This window comes from Macaca thibetana, chromosome 15 (assembly GCF_024542745.1).
Source record: "Macaca thibetana thibetana isolate TM-01 chromosome 15, ASM2454274v1, whole genome shotgun sequence".
NCBI lineage: Eukaryota > Metazoa > Chordata > Mammalia > Primates > Cercopithecidae > Macaca > Macaca thibetana.
Window position 1 is genome coordinate 11,892,190 of NC_065592.1, and position 17,893 is coordinate 11,910,082.

The 17,893-nt window shown below is 58.8% G+C and overlaps 1 protein-coding gene across 2 annotated transcripts in view; it reads right to left on the reverse strand.

The window, feature by feature from the left end:
• Positions 1 to 3,963: 3,963 nt before the first annotated feature.
• Positions 3,964 to 17,893, reverse strand: part of LMX1B (LIM homeobox transcription factor 1 beta) — an 86,714-nt gene continuing 72,784 nt past the window's right edge. Inside the window, exons 3-8 of one of the 2 annotated variants that reach the window (XM_050760559.1) lie at positions 13,586 to 13,818; positions 11,512 to 11,693; positions 11,234 to 11,311; positions 11,021 to 11,087; positions 8,602 to 8,745; positions 3,964 to 8,289 (exon numbers count right to left, since the gene is read on the reverse strand). In XM_050760559.1, coding sequence (XP_050616516.1) covers positions 8,132 to 8,289; positions 8,602 to 8,745; positions 11,021 to 11,087; positions 11,234 to 11,311; positions 11,512 to 11,693; positions 13,586 to 13,818 — 862 coding nt within the window. In that variant the 3' untranslated portion in view covers positions 3,964 to 8,131. Of the gene's footprint in view, positions 8,290 to 8,580; positions 8,746 to 11,020; positions 11,088 to 11,233; positions 11,312 to 11,511; positions 11,694 to 13,585; positions 13,819 to 17,893 lie in introns of both variants that reach the window. The other variant, XM_050760558.1, reaches the window with a different exon arrangement.

A 17,893-nucleotide genomic window follows, 5' to 3' on the forward strand; every position in this document is an offset into this window, starting at 1 on the left:
TAAATCAAAGAACAGGATGTGACGTGTTAAGTGTCTCTTGCTGCCAAGGACCTGACTGACCCTGGCATGCCCAGTGTGGTAGTGCGGGGGCTCTCACCTTCTGCCACCTCCAGCCTTCAGACTCTGAATACAAGTTGCCTGTGCCCTGCTCCCCCAGACTCCTGCAGCTCCCGCCTCTGAGCCTGTGCTCCACCTGCCTGCCTCCTCTCACCCCACGCATGCTGACTCATCTTTGCAGGCTCAGCCCGAACGTCCCTCCTTTAGGAGGCTTTCTCTGCTTTCCCAAGCACAGCCATCAGCCTGTCACTCGTTGAGTCCCTGTAAGTCTTTCTCCTAACTCCTTCTTAGGCTCCGCCCAGGTGGGCTGGGTCTGGGGAGGGTCTGCCAAGCCAGGGCTGAAGGGCAAAGTGAGAAGCAGCCCAGGGCAGGTCTCCCTTCTCCTGTTAGGCTGCAGGGGTTGCTCTGAAGTCAAAGCCATGAACAGAGTCCCTGTGTCCATCAATGCCTGGGGTCAAAGTCTGCCTGGCATAGAGTCAGGGGACACTCATGCCAAAGAGGGCTTCTGGGGCAGACCAGTGGCAGTTGGAGGACAGGGAATCCTGGAGGAATGGGGGTTGGAGGGCAGTGTCCTCGTCTTCCAAATGGACATAATTTGCCCCCAGGGCTGCAAGGTGTCAGTGAGGCAGGACACAGGAGGCTCAATCAGTGTCAGGTGCGTGAGAGTGCTTCCCAAGTGCTCCCTTCCCTGCTGATGAGGAAGCAAGAGGAACCAGTAGCCTTCTCCCAACGCTCTGCCTCTCCACCAGCTGACCACCCTGCAGGCCAGGCATTGACCTGCCACTGCACTGCCTGTATCCGGGGTGCCACTCACATGGCGCTAGGGATTGCATGGCCCTATGCGGTAGCCCTCCTCCTGACTGTTCCCCGCATGCCCATCTGTCCAGGCTGATTGTCAATCTGTACAGCTGCTGCACATACCTCACCTTCTCCAGTCTGGGATGCGTGACAGGGGCTGGCAGCAGTGAGGGGTTCCAGAGGCAGGACTGGGGGCTCTCAGAGTCATTGAAGATAAGTTTTGTAGGGTACCTCAGAGTCATGTTCCTTGCCTGGGATCTCTCCTTTCTCAACTCCACAGGATCCATGGCCTAAACCTCCAACCCCAAATTCCTGGGAGGAATCATTCCGGAACAAGTTACTCTCCAAGCCTCAGTTTTCTTATCTGTACAATGGGCTAGGAGCTGTTCTGAGTTGTGAGGGCCAGTGGGCCAAAGTCTGAGGCTGGCAGGGGCAGGCATTCCACTAGTGTCCGTCCTGTTTAACATTGGCCCCTGGGTTGGGCACAGCGGCTCTCTCCTATAATCCTAGTGCTTTGGGAAGCCAAGGCAAGAAAGTTGCTTGAGACAAGGAGTTCAGGACCAGCGAAGGCAACATAGACTTCATGTCCACAGAAAAACTTAAAAAATTAACTGGGCATGGTGATGTGTGCCTGTAGCTCCAGCTACTCAGGAGGCTTGAGTTGGAGGATTGCTTGAGCCCAGGAGTCTGAAGTTTAGAGTGAGCTATGATTGTACCACCTCACTCCAGCCTGGGTGACAGAGTCAAAATTAAAAATCTGCTCCCAGAAAGGGGGTTCAGAGGGTGACCGCTTATTCCCCGGGACTCAGCATACATTTTCTCTACCAATCCATGCCTTTACCTTCTGGGCTAGGGGAAGAAGACAGGCAGGTGACAAGGGAGAGATGGATTAGCACAGCTCCTCCCCTTCACCCCTCACCCCACATTTTTCAGTGACAGGATTTTAAATGGTTGCTATAGGCAAGAGAGCTGTCAGCCCATTATGGGCGAGGGTGGAGCTTAGAGGGCTCCTCACATGGGCCCGGCCTGTGGCTTGGACAGGAAGCCTCATTAATCCTGCCTTTGTACTGTGCAGTCTGGGCTGAGCGACTTGATTTCTCAGAGCCTCAGTGAAGCACTCTGAAGGTAGGAGTTTCCTTGTTCCCGGGGCCCTGGGCCTGACCTGGAGGACCGGATCACGGGGCCACAGAGTCTGGCCTTGGGGAGGCAGCTGGGATGGTGGTCAGGCCATGGGTTTGCAGCTGCACCTGGGTTCGAACCCTGGTTCTGCTGTCCCTTGCTAGGTTTGCTGCACTGGGCTGGTCGCTTTCACCTTCCGAGCCTCAGTTTTCTCGGAAACAGGGGGACCTGCCTCTTGGGGTTGTCGGGGTATAGATGAGGACATGAACCAGAGGTCCTCCACGTCATTAGACTCTGGAGGCAGCTGGAACCGCCCAGGGCGGGCTGTGAATGGCGAGCCCAGAAGAGGGTTCAGGGCAGGGCCTGGCCCTAGGGGTCACTGGTGCCCACGGGCATCCAGAGGGATAAGAGATGGCCTTTGGGTGGTCTGCGCCACAGGTGTGGGGAGAAGAGGCCGGGGAGCAACCAGAGGGCTGGTGGAAGGGAGAGAACACTGGGGCGTCAGGTCTGTGGACAGGAGGCCCAGAGGCCTCTCAGATGCAAACATGCAAAGATAGGCAATGACGCCCCGTGTGGGATGCAAACATCCCCACCAGCAGACCGCCACACCAGGGACGCGCGTCTCCAGGTGCAAAGACACGTGGCCTCGCCAGGAGACACAGCCATGCACGATGGCCTGTCACCTGCAGACCTCCAGCTTCATGCAGGACATATCCAGGCAAACCGGTCCACAGAGCTATTCCATAGACACACACACGTCCACACATGCACACACACCCTGAGAATTTCAAGGAACGCACCTTGAAAACCAAATCCCCTCGCGTCTCTGCCATCACCCCCACACTCCCCATCCCTGCCACCATCTCTGGAGACCCCACAGCCACATCCCATCCCAAGTCCTCACGATTCCTCAGGGTTTGGCTTCAGCTTCTTCCTTCTCCCATGCCTTACTCCTCTGGGGAGCTCATCCATCTCATGCCTCAGTGGCCAGCCACCTGGTTGAAGACCTGGGTGCTCAGCATCCTGTCCGGTCACTTTGAGGCCCAGCCCTGGCCCAGGATGTCTCCACTTGGATGCCTGGGGGACCCACAGCTCACATGTCCAGACCACACATCTCCCCACCCCCTGTGCCTCCTGTGCCCCCATCTCTGTGATCCAGGGACCTAGATGTCGCCTGGACTCCTCCCTCACCAATATCTCTGGAATCTGCCCTCTCTTTTCTCCCCACTGTTGCCACGCTAGTCAAAGCCATCATCACCTCTCACCTGGTGACCCAACTGACCTCCCAGCTTCTATCCAGTCACCCTGATCTAATCGGATCTGTTCTCTACTTAGCAGCAAGGCCCTGAATGGTCTGGCCCTGCCCTCAAACTTTGTTGTTCTTGCAGTTTAGGAGATTCACAAGATTTTGCCTGCCTCTGAGGTTTTGGACAAGCCTGGAATGTTCTCAGACACCCCTTCTCACTCCCAGTCCCCCCAGTGCCAGGTAACTTCAGATCTCAGCTTAATATGTAGCTTCTTCCAGGAAGCTTTCCATGATTCTCCACCCGCCAGACAAGGTTGGGTACCTGAGTAACAGGGTTTCTTTGTACCTCAAGTGAACTCATATCACACTGTTGATCTCCTTGAAGCAGGGATAGCCAATCCCCAGTTCTCAGCTTGGTGGCTGGCACTTAAGGGGCCTTCATAAACACTGGTTGATTGAATGAATGAAGTGTTGGAGAATGGGGTAGAGTGAAATGGAGATGGGGCGAATGCATTTCTTTTAAGGTTGGAGATGACTCACGGTTGGGATGAGACAAGGGTGGAAGAGAAGAGAATCATGGGAGGGTTGGGCAAGAACAGGGACCTCAAGGCCTCCCACCTCCTGACCTGCTGTCCCTGGTGGCCGTCAACAAATCTGCTAATGTCGCATGCAGGACCGGCCCAGGCCCAGGACAGCCCCTTCTTCCACCCAGGCCCTGCCCACCAAGGAGAAGCACCACAGGCGTGTACAGGTTGGTTTATTTACAAATATACTGATGTCTCATCTTTTTGTTGTTTCCATTTCTGCTGTTGTGGGAAGAGGTGGAAGGTGAGAGTGGAGGGCAGGGTGGGGTTGGCGGTGTGGTAAACGCTAATAAATAATTTAACAATGACAAGTTATTAAATAAAATGTGTTTGGGGATGGCGGGTGGGCAGTGAGAGTCTGTCTGTACAAGGAAAACAGGAATGCCGGTGGCCCATCCCCACACCTGGCTGGGCTGGGCTCCCATGCGACCCCCAGGTGGGGTCGGGGGATCTAGCAAAGAGGCTCATTGGCTATGGCGCCTTCCAAGGGCCAAATGTCGGAGTGGTCTTTCCTGCTCCCCCAGTCCCCAGGCCACATGTGCCTGCGTGTGGGTCTGTGAGCCTCCGCGTGCATCCAGGTGTGAGTGTGTGTGTGCGAGCGCGTGCGTACGAGCGTGGAGCCCTTTCCCCACAGGGCAGACTTAGCCCTAGAGCTGCAGGCTCTCCCTCACCCTAGGTGGTGCCCAGAGCTCAAGGATGGAGCCAGGCAGGCATCAGGCAATCCTCCTTCCCGAGGCTCCCTGCATGCGACATGAAAAGGGCATTCAGATGGGGGCGGTGGGGAGGCAGCCTCTTGCTAGGAGGCTGCAGGGTTTCCCAAAGGAGAAGAGGCTTGTCTCTGTCGGGCCCTGCTCATCTGATGCAGTGCCAGGGCCTTCCCACATTCACCCACCCTCAGGAAGCCTCCAAAGATGCCCAGCCACGTGCACCAACCCCCTCTCCAGGCTCTTTCCAGGCTGTGCTGGTACCTTGGTCTGACCCTTGTGAGCAGTGTCTCTGGGTGACCTCCCTGTGCGTTTCCCAAGATAGCAGAGTACCTGGGAGGCTTCATAGAGGCGGCGGATGAAGCTCTGGCTGGGGCCATGAGCCCGGCTTGTTGTCCCTCCTCTGCCCTGTGTCACCTAGGGTGATTCTTTCCTTTCTGCGGCTTGACTTCCCCAGCAGGGAAGTGGAACTTGGCCTTTTGCCAAGACCCCCCCCCACCCACCTCTCATTCTTTTTCGCTCTGGAGACCACACAGTTATCTCCCTCTTCCCACCCCAGCCCCCTTAGTGATGAAGGTTCCATGTCATGGCAGGGGCGAGGGGTGGTCCTGGCTACTCCCTGCCCAGCTCCCAGCCGAGGCTGCAGCTGCTCCCATGAAGTGGGAGAAGGCTGCCTGGCCCTGCAGGCTTCTGCTGGGTGGCCCTGAACACATTGCCTCCCTTCTCTGAGAAATGGGTCCCTGCCATGTCTGGACTCTGGATGGGCCGGACAGTCTGGCTTTCCTTCTAGGAGAGACCCCCCCAAGGGCAGGCCATGCAACTTGCTCATCTGTGTGCCACACACAGTCTGGGGCTGGGCGGGGTGGGCGCTGGTGTCTGGGAGCCTGTGGGCAGCAAGGCACAGCACAAAGGGCCCCGAGCCACCGCTGACAGGGTGCCTGCAGCACGAGGAGCTCTCTGAGGTCCCTTCTGGCTTTGTCTGTGGGTCACAAGTGTGCTGTCCCTAGACCAGCTCCTGGCATGGGGTCCCGACTGGATTTGGGGGCTTGTGAGGCCCCGGAATGGGAAGATGTGACCCCAGCGGCTGGCAAGTTTACTAAGAACAATTTGTGACCCCCTGACCTGGGTCATTCACAAACCACAGGGGACAATGGGGCACAACGTCCCTGCTCTCAGCTCAGCTCTGTCAATAACCTGGACCTTGGACAGGCCTCTTTCCCTCTCTTGCCTCAGGGTTTCCAGCTATAAAATAAGGGGCGGATGAGATGACCGCTTCTGATTTCCCTTCCAACTTATCGGGTCTGAGAGAGAAGGGCCGGGTCCTCTGTAGGGGTAGGGTGTCTGCCCCTGCATCTGCCCAGAATGTCCCTGGCACGATTCAGATGGTGCATGTGCAAAGGGAGAAAGAGGGGTGTCTCTCCAGAAGCCAGCGCAGCCGCTGTCCAGGGACCCATGGTGGCACGGACCCTGGGGGGCTGAGGCAGCAGAAGTCCAGGACATCATCTGAGGTCCTTGGAGAAGCTCTGTTTGTAAGAGCTATAGAAGGGCCAGCTGGCTGCTGGGGCCCGATGGGTGGCACGAGGCCTCATGTCAGGCGAGGAGGTTGGCCCAGGACACTCTGGGGGGACTGAGTTCCCCAGCAAACGGGGGAGCAAAACCACAGAACAGGTTGAGCTTGGAGGATTCCAGAGATCCAGGCAGAGGGCCCCAAAAGTGGAAAGGGACATTCATCATCCTTACTTGCTCAAAGTTTGGACCAGGCAGACTTTAGGGTGGTGGCCTAGGGCTTGACTTCAGAGTTAAAAGGCAGGGTTGTGAGCACCTGAACAAGGGGACACAGTGGTCACCAGGGGACAGGGTGGGCTCACCAGTCAGGTCCCAGCAGCCCAGCCTCCTTGCTCGGACAGGGTTAGAGTTGAGCGGGCTGGGGTTGGACCTAGTGCACCTGGCTTCCAGCAGGGCGCCTGACACCATCTTCTGCAATCGCCCTGGAGGAAGGGGGCAGGAAATGCAATTGGAATGTGTCCCCCAAAGAGGGTGGATGAATGGGCCAATGTCAAATAGGCAGAGGCCACCGTGGTCCACACACCTCAGGCGAGACACCCAGTGCCAACTCCTCACTGGGCAGATGTGCTGGGAGAGAGCAGAGCAGTGGTCACAGAATCAGGGTGCAGAGCAATTCCACAGGCTGGAATCAATCGAGTAAGAGGGAATGGAAGAGGAAGGAGGTCACAGTGCCTCCCTCAGTCTAAACAGTAAGTGCCCCCATCCTGCATATACACAGAGAAGAGATGTGGCTTAGCTGTCCCTTGTGTGTGGGGCCCGGGGATTTAGTTACAGCAGGGCAGTGGGAATCTCTTAAGGTCATGTGGCCAAATCATTGTGTTTTGGGTCACATTAACAGAGGCAGGGTGCCACAGCAGGAGAGGTGATGTGCCTGCTCACTTCTGGCCGGCTGACATCAGTGAGAAGGTGAAGTGATACCTGCTCTACATCTTTAGAGGGACAGCTAGAGGCCTGCAGGGGGACAGTATTAAGAGGGAGAGCCAGGGAAGCCCGGCTCTGGGATGCAGGACAGCACAGCTGCCTTGGGCTTGTTGACCTAGTGAGCTCCTTGTCCCTGGAGGTATGTAAGGGGAGGCAGCGGTGGCTGGGGAGAGGACCACATTGCAGATGGGGTGCCCAGCAAGTGCTTTTGAAGTCCCTGACCACATGGAGGCTCTGCTGTCTGGCCTGATGCTACCTGGTTCTGGGGGGTCCATCTGCCTCTAGAGTTGGCGGGGCCTGGGGCTGCCCTCCCTGCCCCCCATCTGGACCCAGGCTGGGATACAACTGGGTCCAGTGCTTCAAGCTCACCTCTTCCTCTCCCCTTCCTCCCTCTCCAATCGCTCTTACGAAGTGGGGGGGTCCCCTGCCCCTATCTGGCCTCCTTATCCCTTTCTGACAAGGCAAGGCAGACCCGCTGAGCATCCCTGTCCCTTCTGGTGTCCCCACACAGCTGTGTGTGTGTTTTCCTGGGTTTGTCTGTGAGTTTGCATGTGTCTGCACGTGGCTCTCTCCCTTTGTGCCTGCCTAGGCTCAGGCCCCGAGCCCGCCCCCGGACAGTGCCTCCCCCTCAGGCCCCTCCCCACTGCTGCTCCAGATTCAGGCGGGGGGGTGCGGTACCAGGCAGTGGGCCTGCCCGCAGAGGCCACCCCTGCCCTTGCTGGGGCACAGGTACACACGCTTCTCAGGTCACTGCCTCATGACGCCATTGTCCTGGGGCTTGCATGGAGGGCCATGGACACAGAGAGGACATTTAAAAAAATAGAGAGAATTTAAGCTTCCCAAAAAAGAGATGGGGAGGAGGTGATGGAGGCCAAGGTGGGGCTGGGAGGCGAGTGGCCGTCGAGAGCTCTGGGTCCCTGGGGATGACAAGGTCTCTGGGGGCAGGACACAGCCCCTGCCCAGGCTGTGCCCATCTACCGATCTGGCTGTACCCAACGGGCAGTGGTCAGGCCCTGCCGGCCGAGGGGAGGGCACCGTATGGCTGTCTGTAGTCTGTGCGGAGAGCAGGGCGGGGGTGGCCAGGCTGGCGGTCCCCCCCAGGCCCCTGCCCAAGCGTCCGTGCGCCCAGCTGGCCCTCAGGAGGCGAAGTAGGAACTCTGCATGGAGTAGAGCCGGTCGATGGGGTTCCCCACGCGGGCCTGCAGGGAGCCCACGTCTGAGGAGCCGAGGAAGCAGTCGCTGAGGCTGGTTAAGGAGGTATCGCTGTCGATGTCGTGGAAGATGGAGTCGTTCCCTGCGGGGGGCAGAAGGGGTGTCAGGACCGGGGTGCAGGCTGGGGCTCCTGGGGGCCCTCTTTGCCCTGTAGACTGTGTGACTGGAGGCCAGGGAGAGATAGGATGGCCTGCTGGCTAGTGCAGGCCAAGAGGGGCCGGGGCCCTTCCTGTCAGCAGGAGACAGGAGGGCTGTGCTGGCCATGCTGCCTGAGCCCTGGGGCAGCAGGTGGCTGTTATGTCCCCAGGTCTGCCTGGCCTGGCAGAGGGCAGGGGCTGTGCTGGGGTGGGCGGGCGGAGGTAGGGCGGCTTACCATAGGGGTTCATGTGGTCACCTGGCATTTGGGGCGGCGTGAGGCCCTGCTGGAAAGGGTCGCTGCTACCGTAGGGGCTCTGCTCCATGGCCACGATCTGCTGCTGCGGTGGGGCCAGCGGCGTGTAGGAGGCCATCATGCCCTCCATGCGGCTGGACAGGACCTCTGGGGGCACAGTGAGCCTTCACCCACTGGCCTGGCCCACGCCCTCCCAGCTACACCCCATGGCCCGGCTTCACCGCAGCCTCCCCAGTCTGACCCCCTTCTGACTGCCCAGGCACCCCACTCTGGCTGAAGCTGTCCGGACACTGACTCCCCATCCCCTTCCCCAGGTGCACATTCCAGCTCCTCCTCCAGACACAGTTTACCAAAAGCCAGAGGCCTCCCCTCCCCTCTCTTCCTTCCTCCCACCACTTCGCCCCTCCAGGGGATCCAGGGAGGAGGCAGACCGCACACAGGCAATAGTGATTCTGCCCTGCATCTGGGAGCACCAAGGTCCCAGACCCAGGCCAAAGAGGCCCTGGGAAGACTTCCTGGAGGAAAGGGCCCTCACGCCGATGTGACTTTACGGCCGGGCGCGGTGGCTCAAGCCTGTAATCCCAGCACTTTGGGAGGCCGAGACGGGCGGATCACGAGGTCGGGAGATCGAGACCATCCTGGCTAACATGGTGAAACCCCATCTCTACTAAAAAATACAAAAAACTAGCCGGGCGCGGTGGCGGGCGCCTGTAGTCCCAGCTACTCGGGACGCTGAGGCAGGAGAATGGCAGGAACCCGGGAGGCGGAGCTTGCAGTGAGCTGAGATCCGGCCACTGCACTCCAGCCTGGGCGACAGAGCGAGACTCCGTCTCAAAAAAAAAAAAAAAAAAAGAACTCGCAGGGGCTGGACAGGCCGGAGCAGGGGAGGCAAGCCAGGCTGAGGGGCGGCAAACGCATGGACGAGACAGACCGCCGGGTAAGTGAGGGTGCAGCACGCGGGGCCAAGAGCCAGGGAGAGAGGTCGGTGTGGGGGGAGACTGGCCGAGAGGGACCACAGGTCATGGGGAGCCCTGGGGCGCCGAGCTGGGTGGGGGTCCCCGAGACCGCTGGGAGCCGCGAGAGGGTTTGGTAGACAAGGGTGAGAAAGGCTGGAGGAGGAGACCCAGGCTGGGGCCAGTGGGGGAGGAAGTCAGAGGAAGGGTGGGATCTCTGTCAAGGTGGCTGTAGAAGAGACAGCTCCTAGGAGGGTGCGGGAGACATGAGAAGACTTCACTCCCCAACTGGGCACCTCAGCGGTTCAGCAGTATGGGATGAGAAAGGTCAGAGGTGACTCCTGGTTCCTGGCTCGACAGGGCGGATGGTGGTGCCATTTGCAGAGAAGGGTGAGGAGAAGCCGGGCATGCCATATGCATGTGGGCAGGATGGAGGGAGGCAGGATGGAGGGTACGGCATGGGCTGGGATGAGCTGGGGGGACTGTGGGACCTTCTCAGGGAGGCTGTGTCCAGGAAGTAGCTGGGAACACTGAGGGGTGAGACACAGTCCAGGACCTGGCTGGGAGACCAGAGGCAGTGACTGCAGCCCCAGGAGGGGCAGAGGGGGAAGCGAGGAAGACGCAGGCGCTAAGCCTGTGTCCTTAGAAGCCCAGTCCAGCCTGGCCCCCAGTGCCCGGGTATCTGCCCATTGGTGCCCTGGCACCTGCCCAGAAGCCTCCCTCTCACCGGGGCGCAGGCAGCTGTCTCCCGCCCACTTCAGCAGCCCCAGGGAGCTCCCTGCTCCTCCCTCATGGCCTTGAAGGCCCAGGAGACCAACCCTGGCTCAAGATTCTGATATGGAAACACGGTTTTTGGTAAAGCCCAGTGATGAGGGGGCCTGACTCATGCCCCTGAAACTGGTCCCTCCCAACTCAGCAGGCCCCTCACGCCCTGACAAGCTTTGTCTGCAGAATTCCAGCAGGGGGGTAGTGCCATCCTGTTAAAGGTACAGGCTTTGAGCTCCAGGCTTGGGGCTGAGGTCCAACTTTGTGCCTTACTGGCCGAGGGATCCCAGGCAGTCCCTCAGTTTCCTCATCTGTGAAATGGGACATGGCGATACCCTTCCTTGCAGTGATCTGCGAGGACAGGGCGAGATGGGGGGTGCTGAAGGCCGAGACCCGTGTCTGCGCGCAGTGAGTGTGAGGAGACCGTTGCTGTTTTGACTGCAGAAATTCTGCCAACCCTCCAGGCCGCCACTCTGCCATCTCTCCTCCCTGGGTCCCCTAGTCCCCATGGCTTCTCTATTTCTCTGTATCTCGCAGAAGTCCCCTGGGATCTGATGGCCTTGGTGGAAGGCTTTTCAGAAGTTTTGTTAAAAGAAACATGCCAGGCCCCTTTGTCCCTAGCCCTGGCCCAGGCTCACCCAGCCCCAGCCCCTGCCCCAGCTCACCCGGGCCCAGGCCCAGCCCCAGTCCCGGCCCTGGCTCACCCTGGCCCAGCCGCTGGGAGTTCTGCTGCTCCTGCTGCTGCTGGTGCCGTCGCGCCAGCTTCTTCATCTGCAGGGATAGCGCGGTTCAGGCCGGTGCTGCCCCTCGCCTCCAGGCACAGCCAGCCCTACGCCCCCTGGACCACAGTCTTCTGGCTGCCCCCTCTACTCCCACCCTACCCGGGGCCAGGGCGGGTGGAGGGCGTGGCCTCTTACCTTTGCTCTTTGGTTCTGAAACCAGACCTGGACCACACGCACACTGAGGCCCGTCTCAGCTGCCAGCGTCTCTCGGACCTGGCCCAGAGAGAGGGGGATCAGGTCAGGCCATCCAGGGGCAGCAGCTGGGAGATGGCGGGTTTAGGGGGATGATGGGATGTGCAGGGGATGGAGGATGGAGGGATGTCCCTGCCCCCAGCAGGAGCAGGGGGTGGTCTCCAGAAAGGCAGTGGGTGTGCGGGCACCAGCCTCAGCCCTGCCCCCCGGCCGCCCCTCACCTTTCGGCAAGGCTTGGACGAGACCTCAAAGGAGGCCTTGAAGGCTCTTCGCTGCTGCGTGGTGAGGATGGTCCGGGGTCGCTTGGGCCTCCGCGGGTCCTTCCCGTCATCCCCGCTGCCCTTGCTCTGGCTGCCCTGCCCCTTGGCCGGCTTCATGTCCCCATCTTCATCCTCGCTCTTCACTGTGGGGGACACAACCCGGCCTGTGAGGAAGGGGCGGGGGCAGCCTGGGCCTCAGCCTTGTCCCCTTAGGCAACCTGCTGCTCAACAGGAGCCTGTCTCCTCTGTTGATACCTGCGATGGCTCCCCAGTGCCCCCAGGATAAGGTCTCCTTCCCTCCCCCGGCCCACAGGCCCTGCCTCGCCTGGGCCCTCGTCTCCTGCCTGCTCTACCCTGCGAGTACACATGGTTATGCACATGGCTGTGTGGATACACACGAAAGTGTGCAAGCAAAGACATGCGCCGCAGATATTCACACAAGAGTGCTAGTGACCACAGCGTATGCACGCACACACTCACGATGCACACTCACCCGCTGGCACATGCACATGGGCCCACAAAGGCCTCGCGCATGCAACTCACAGGCGTATTCACACATACGGGCCCAGGCTCACAGGCAGGAACGTACAGGCCTGCACGCATCTGGGCAGACACACACAGCGTGCAGAAGCATATGCACTTGGACCAGCGCTACAGCCACACCCACCACACACACACGGCACTTCCCTGCCCCAGGTTTGGGTCTCAGAAATGCCAGCAGCCCCAGATGGATGGCCAAGCCTCCCCAGCCACCACTGGGCCTCCCACTGCCCCCACCCAGGCTGGTCTCCTTTCTTCAGTCCTGTTCTCCTTGGAGCGTGAGGAGGGTGATCTGCTCCCACTGAGACCCCCTCTGCTGGGCCTGGCCAGCCTCTGCTCTTCCTCAGGAGCCATGGGGCTGGCTGCAGCGGTGCCCTGCCCAGGGATGGGTAGGGACAGATGGTGCTGGGCTCACTGCCTCCACGCAGGCCCTGGCCATGGAAATCCCTTCCCATGTGGCAGATCCTGTTGCCAGAGGGCTCCAGGTTACCCATGGGGCCTGGCAGACCGGGACACCTCCTCTCCATGCCTCCTGTTCCAGTCCTTCCCCACTGCTCCCAGGAACAAGGGCCGAAGCCACCTCCTGGCCTTTCCCTCCTTAAGGCTCACTCCTGGTTGGGCTCGCCCTGTCTGCCAGGAGGGCTTCAAACTGGCCTTGTCCTTTTTGGGGGCTAGAGCACAGTAGGGAGGGTCCTTCACCCTGGGAAATGGGGTCTTCTCCTCTAGCAGAGAAGACCCAGTCCCCTCCTCTCGGCTGGGAAACAGAGGTTGGCTCGGGGCTGTTTGCTTCCCACTGAAGGCTCCAGGGGGCTGAGGAGGGGAGGGCACAAGGGAGAGCACATCAGATCCCTGCCTCTCAGGCATCCCCAGCTTGTGGACCGGGTGCTGGTGAAGATCCCTGTGGAGCTGGGCTGCGGGTTGGAGGGGGGGGCATCAAAGCAGAGACGGCAAGGGGGGTGGGCCAGAGAACAAGAGGTGTGTGTGCACACAAGCACAATCCACAGTACATGTGAGCATGTGGACAAACATGTATGTGCAGCCATGTGGGTCGGTGTTTAGTGCACAAGTGTGCTGTGTCATGTGTGTATGTGTGTGTATGCTTAAGTGTGTATACTTGTGTGTGTGTACCTGGTTGTGGCTTTTGCATTCCCAGATAGGTGAACACATATCTCCACATATATGTACATGTATCCAGGCTCAGGGTAGGGGTATTCGGGCGTGCATTTTATGTGTTATGTGTACACGTGATCACACATGTGTTTATGTGTATGGATGTGTAGGTCTCGGGGGCAGTGAACCCGGGGGCATGCACGTTCGTGTCATGTGCACGCAGGTGGACACATCGGTGCGCATGTGCATCTGGATATGCATGCACTGTCTGTATGCAGCTCAAGTCCTGGAAGGAGGAGGTAGCTTCTCCAGCCGGGGCTCCCCTCCAGGACACCCCTGTGAGCCCCGTCCCCGAGGCCTGCCCCCAGCTCAGGCCAGGCCTCACCGGAGTCGGACTCGTCGGGGCTCACAGAGCTGAGCAGGTCCTTCTCCTTCTCATAGTCACCCTTGCACAGTAGCTGGCCCTCCTTGAGCACGAACTCGTCGCCCTTGCGTAGCTGCCGCTCACACACGCAGCAGCAGAAGCAGCCCAGGTGGTACACGCACTCCAGCGCTCGCATCACAAACTCGGTAGGGGCGATCTTCTCCATGCAGCCGCTGCACTTGGCCGCGAAGAGCCTGCGGATGCACAAAGCGGGTGTGTTGGCTGCGCTCACAAGTCCCTCCCAGAGGCCACTCCCCTCGAGGGCCTCTCCCTCTTGCCGCCCTGACCCTCAGGCCCAGGTGGGAGGGAGAGGCCTTCCTTGGGCACCGGGCCAGACAGCAGAAGGGCCCTGCAGCCCTATTCTGCCCACAGGCCCCCAGAGGCCCTGGGGTGGGCGTTGGCATCCTGCCTAGAGTCACCTGTCCCGGGCATGGCAGCTCAGGGCCCTTCCAGCTCAGAGACATGGTGGCCACTAGAGGGCAGTGTGCAGGCTCCACCCAAACTTTCCCTGGGGGCCAGGTCAGCCCCTGTCTGGAAAGGATCCTTTCTTCCTCAGCTCCCTGGTCTCCCTCTCCTCTGATCCTCCCTCACCAACACATCCAAGCAATTCCCTGCCCAACCCACTGCCCAGCCTGGGCCCCTCCTCTCCTGCCTGAGCAATTGCCTGGTCCCCTCTCTGGGCTCCTGGCCTCTTCAATCCTTCAAACCACAGCCCACACAGGGGTCGTCATACACACAGGAGCCGGGGGATCTTTCTAAAATACAAATCGGATCAAGCTGCTTCCCTGCTCCAGACTCTTCCATGGCTCCCTAGTGCCCTTAGGAGACCATCTGAGCTCCTGAGGCTGGCACTCAAGGCCCTTCATCATCCTGCCTCTTCCCTCTCTACCCTCTGCTTCCCCAGGCTGCAGCCCCAAAGAACAGCCTGCAGTTTCTCCAGACCACCATCATGGCAGCCTTTCAACACATCTTTCTCTGTCCTTTGGCTTGGCTAACACCTTCCCATCCCTCTGTCTCAGCTTATGCATCTCCATCACAAACAGATATTCACTGAGCACGTACACAGTGCCAGCCCTACTCTAAGCATCTTATGTGCAGAGATGCATTTAATCCTTGCAACAACCCTACAAGAAGAGAATGAACATTAGCCCCATTTTAGAGATGAGGAAATTGAGGTGCTAAGAGGCAGAGTCACTTGCTCAGAGTCACATGGGTAAATGCTGGAGGCAACTCCCAGGCTGGGCCTAATCCAGCTCCCGTATGACAACGTGGTCCCATCTCCCATCATCTCTGCAGACAAACGAGGGCGGCGGGGGCTGGAGGGGGTCTCTGGGCCCTGGCCAGCACTAGCGGGAGGGGCTAGGCAGCACGGCCCCTCCTCTGCTGTGTCTGCTGACCGCTCCTCCCGACACTCCTCCACCCTGTCACGTGTCCTGCTCTGTGGGAACTCAGCTCAACAACACTTTGATGGAAAAATTTATGAAGAATCAAATTATTGCTGCTGGGAGGGAATTAAAACCATTTTTCATTCCCGGCGTCCCCGGGCCACGTCTGCGGGCGCCACCTTGGGAGCGCTGTGCACATCCCATCTCTCTTTATGGCCCGCCATCACGGGCACAGATTACAGCTGCAATTCTCTACTAATCGGTTCTGGAACAGAAATGGCCATAAATGGGAGGCACTCGCCTGCCTCCCTTCCCGGGGCTGCCATCAGAACCGCCCACGGCGAGCTGGTGGAGTGAAGTGGGTAGGGCCGCTTTGAGCTCTGCATGCTGCCTGGGCACTGGCCAGAGCACTCAGCAGGGGGCACCCCCAGTGACCCCTGCCACCCACCTCTATTCTACCCAGCAGGCTCCTACTCATCCCGCAATGCCCAACTCCAATGCCACCTCCTCTGGGAAACCTTCTCTGATGCCCCAGTCTGGGGGAGGTGGCCTTCTCTATGCTCCCCTGAGCTTCCCCCAGCCTCAGTTTACTCCTGTAAAATGGAGATGTCAAGCCCTTCCTGAAGGCTGTTGTCAGGATTCGAGGATGCTGAGCATGTAACTCAGTGCACGGGTATCATAGCAGAATGACAATGCATGTCCCTGCTGGTGCCCAACTCTACCAACTTTACTGGGGTTCCGTGAGACAGGACCTGGTCCCATCTGATCCTCAAGCGGGGGCCTCCATGAGTGTTTAGAGTAGGTGAGTAAGGGCCTGGGGTGAGCTGAGGCTGAGGCCAGGCTCTGCTCTGGGCATGCTGGACCCCACCAGCCTGCAGGGCATGGCTCTGCAAGGGGAATGTGGGCTGGATTCTGGCTTTAATTTGGCCCTCTGGCTGAATCCCCTTGTTCAGGGCACAACCTACCCAACTGTCAGTGATAGCTTGAGGCAGAGGCCCTAGGAATCTGGCTGGCTGTCCAGCTCTACCGAGGGGCTGAGGAAGGAGCCTGGGTTTGTAGAACCTGGTGTTCTGACATGGAGGGTGGTCCTCCCCCAACCCCCACTGCCCCTCTGTCCCCTCCCTACACTCCACCTGACCTAGTGGCCACATTAAGATCTGCAGCCTGACCTCTGTGGCCTCTGAGTGAACAGACACTGGCCATGTCGCTGCTAGCATGGCAGGGCCAGGGTCTCAGGGTCCCAGGCCAGGGTCAGCACACCTTGGGTGACTCCTGGAGAGGAGACCTTCGACCTCTGTGGCCTCTGAGTGAACAGACACTGGCCATGTCGCTGCTAGCATGGCAGGGCCAGGGTCTCAGGGTCCCAGGCCAGGGTCAGCACACCTTGGGTGACTCCTGGAGAGGAGACCTTCTCAGGCTGGGGAGAAGGCAGCAGGGCGGGTGACCTGCATTTGCAGTCAAAGCCACAATGCTGGCTGTGTTTCGAACAGCCGCTAATGCCTTGGCAGCAGGGGGTCGATTGCTACTTTCTCCAAACTCATCAACACAATCTATTATTAATACTTCTCCAAAGGCTCGGTGCCGCCATTACGGAGGCAGCGCCAGCCACTCAGGGCATCATCTGTTATCTAGATTGCAAAAACTCGGGAAATAAAACAAACTGCACGCACTTTATAAACAGCGTGCGCCATCCATTTGGTCTCCAAGCATCTCTCCACCCAATAAAACATCGGGGGGGATGCATGAAATACTCACTCCCAATTATGGGGCTGCCTTTGTCTACTGTGCTGGGGTGAGAGCGACTAATGGCGTGTCTGGGAGAGGTTGGGGATACCAGCGGGGTCCCCTCTTCTCTGTGAGTCCCCATTCCCCCTCTCTTCGTGCCTCCCACCACGGAGGACTATGGAGCCAGCCACTGAGAAGCAGGCCCAGCCACAGACAGGTGGCACTGGAATCACAGGGACTTGAGTTCCATGCCGTGTCCCATCACTTGCTAGCTGGTGACCGGGCAAGTAATTTGTCTTCTCGAGTCTCAGCTCACTCATCTGTACAATGGGCTGGACAACATTGCCTGCATCTCAGCATGTAGCGAGTTGTCGGTGTAAAGCAGCGGCTATGGCGGGCACAATCTCCATAACTTCCTCACTGTGCGGCTTTAGGCAAGGCATTTGACCTCTCTGAGCCTCAAATTCTTCATCTATAAAATGGGAATGATCAGGCCGGCACGGTGGCTCACGCCTGTAATCCCAGCACTTTGGGAGGCTGAGGTGGGCAGATCACTTAAGTTTAGGAGTTCAAGACCAGCCTGGGCTGGGTGCAGTGGCTCACGCCTGTAATCCCAGCACTTTGGGAGGCCGAGATGGGTGGATCACGAGGTCAGGAGATCGAGACCATCCTGGTTAACACGGTGAAACCCCATCTCTACTAAAAATACAAAAAAATTAGCCGGGCGTAGTGGCAGGTACCTGTAGTCCCAGCTATTCGGGAGGCTGAGGCAGGATAATGGCGTGAACCTGGGAGGCGGAGCTTGCAGTGAGCCGAGATCGCGCCACCGCACTCCAGCCTGGGTGACCGAGAAAGACACCGTCTCAAAAAAAAAAAAAAAGAAAGAAAAGACCAGCCTGGCCAACAGGTGAAACCCCGTCTCTACTAAAAATACAAAAATCAGCCGGGCGTGGTGGCGCACACCTGTAATTCCAGCTACTCAGGAGGTTGAGGCAGAAGAATCACTTGAACCCGGGAGGTGGAGGTTGCAGTGAGCCGAGATTGTGCCACTGCACTCCAGCCTGGGTGACAGAGAGACTCCGTCTCAAAAAATTAAAAAAATTTAAAAAATTAAAAAAAAAATGGGAATGATCATCCCAACCATGGGGTTTTGGCAGGG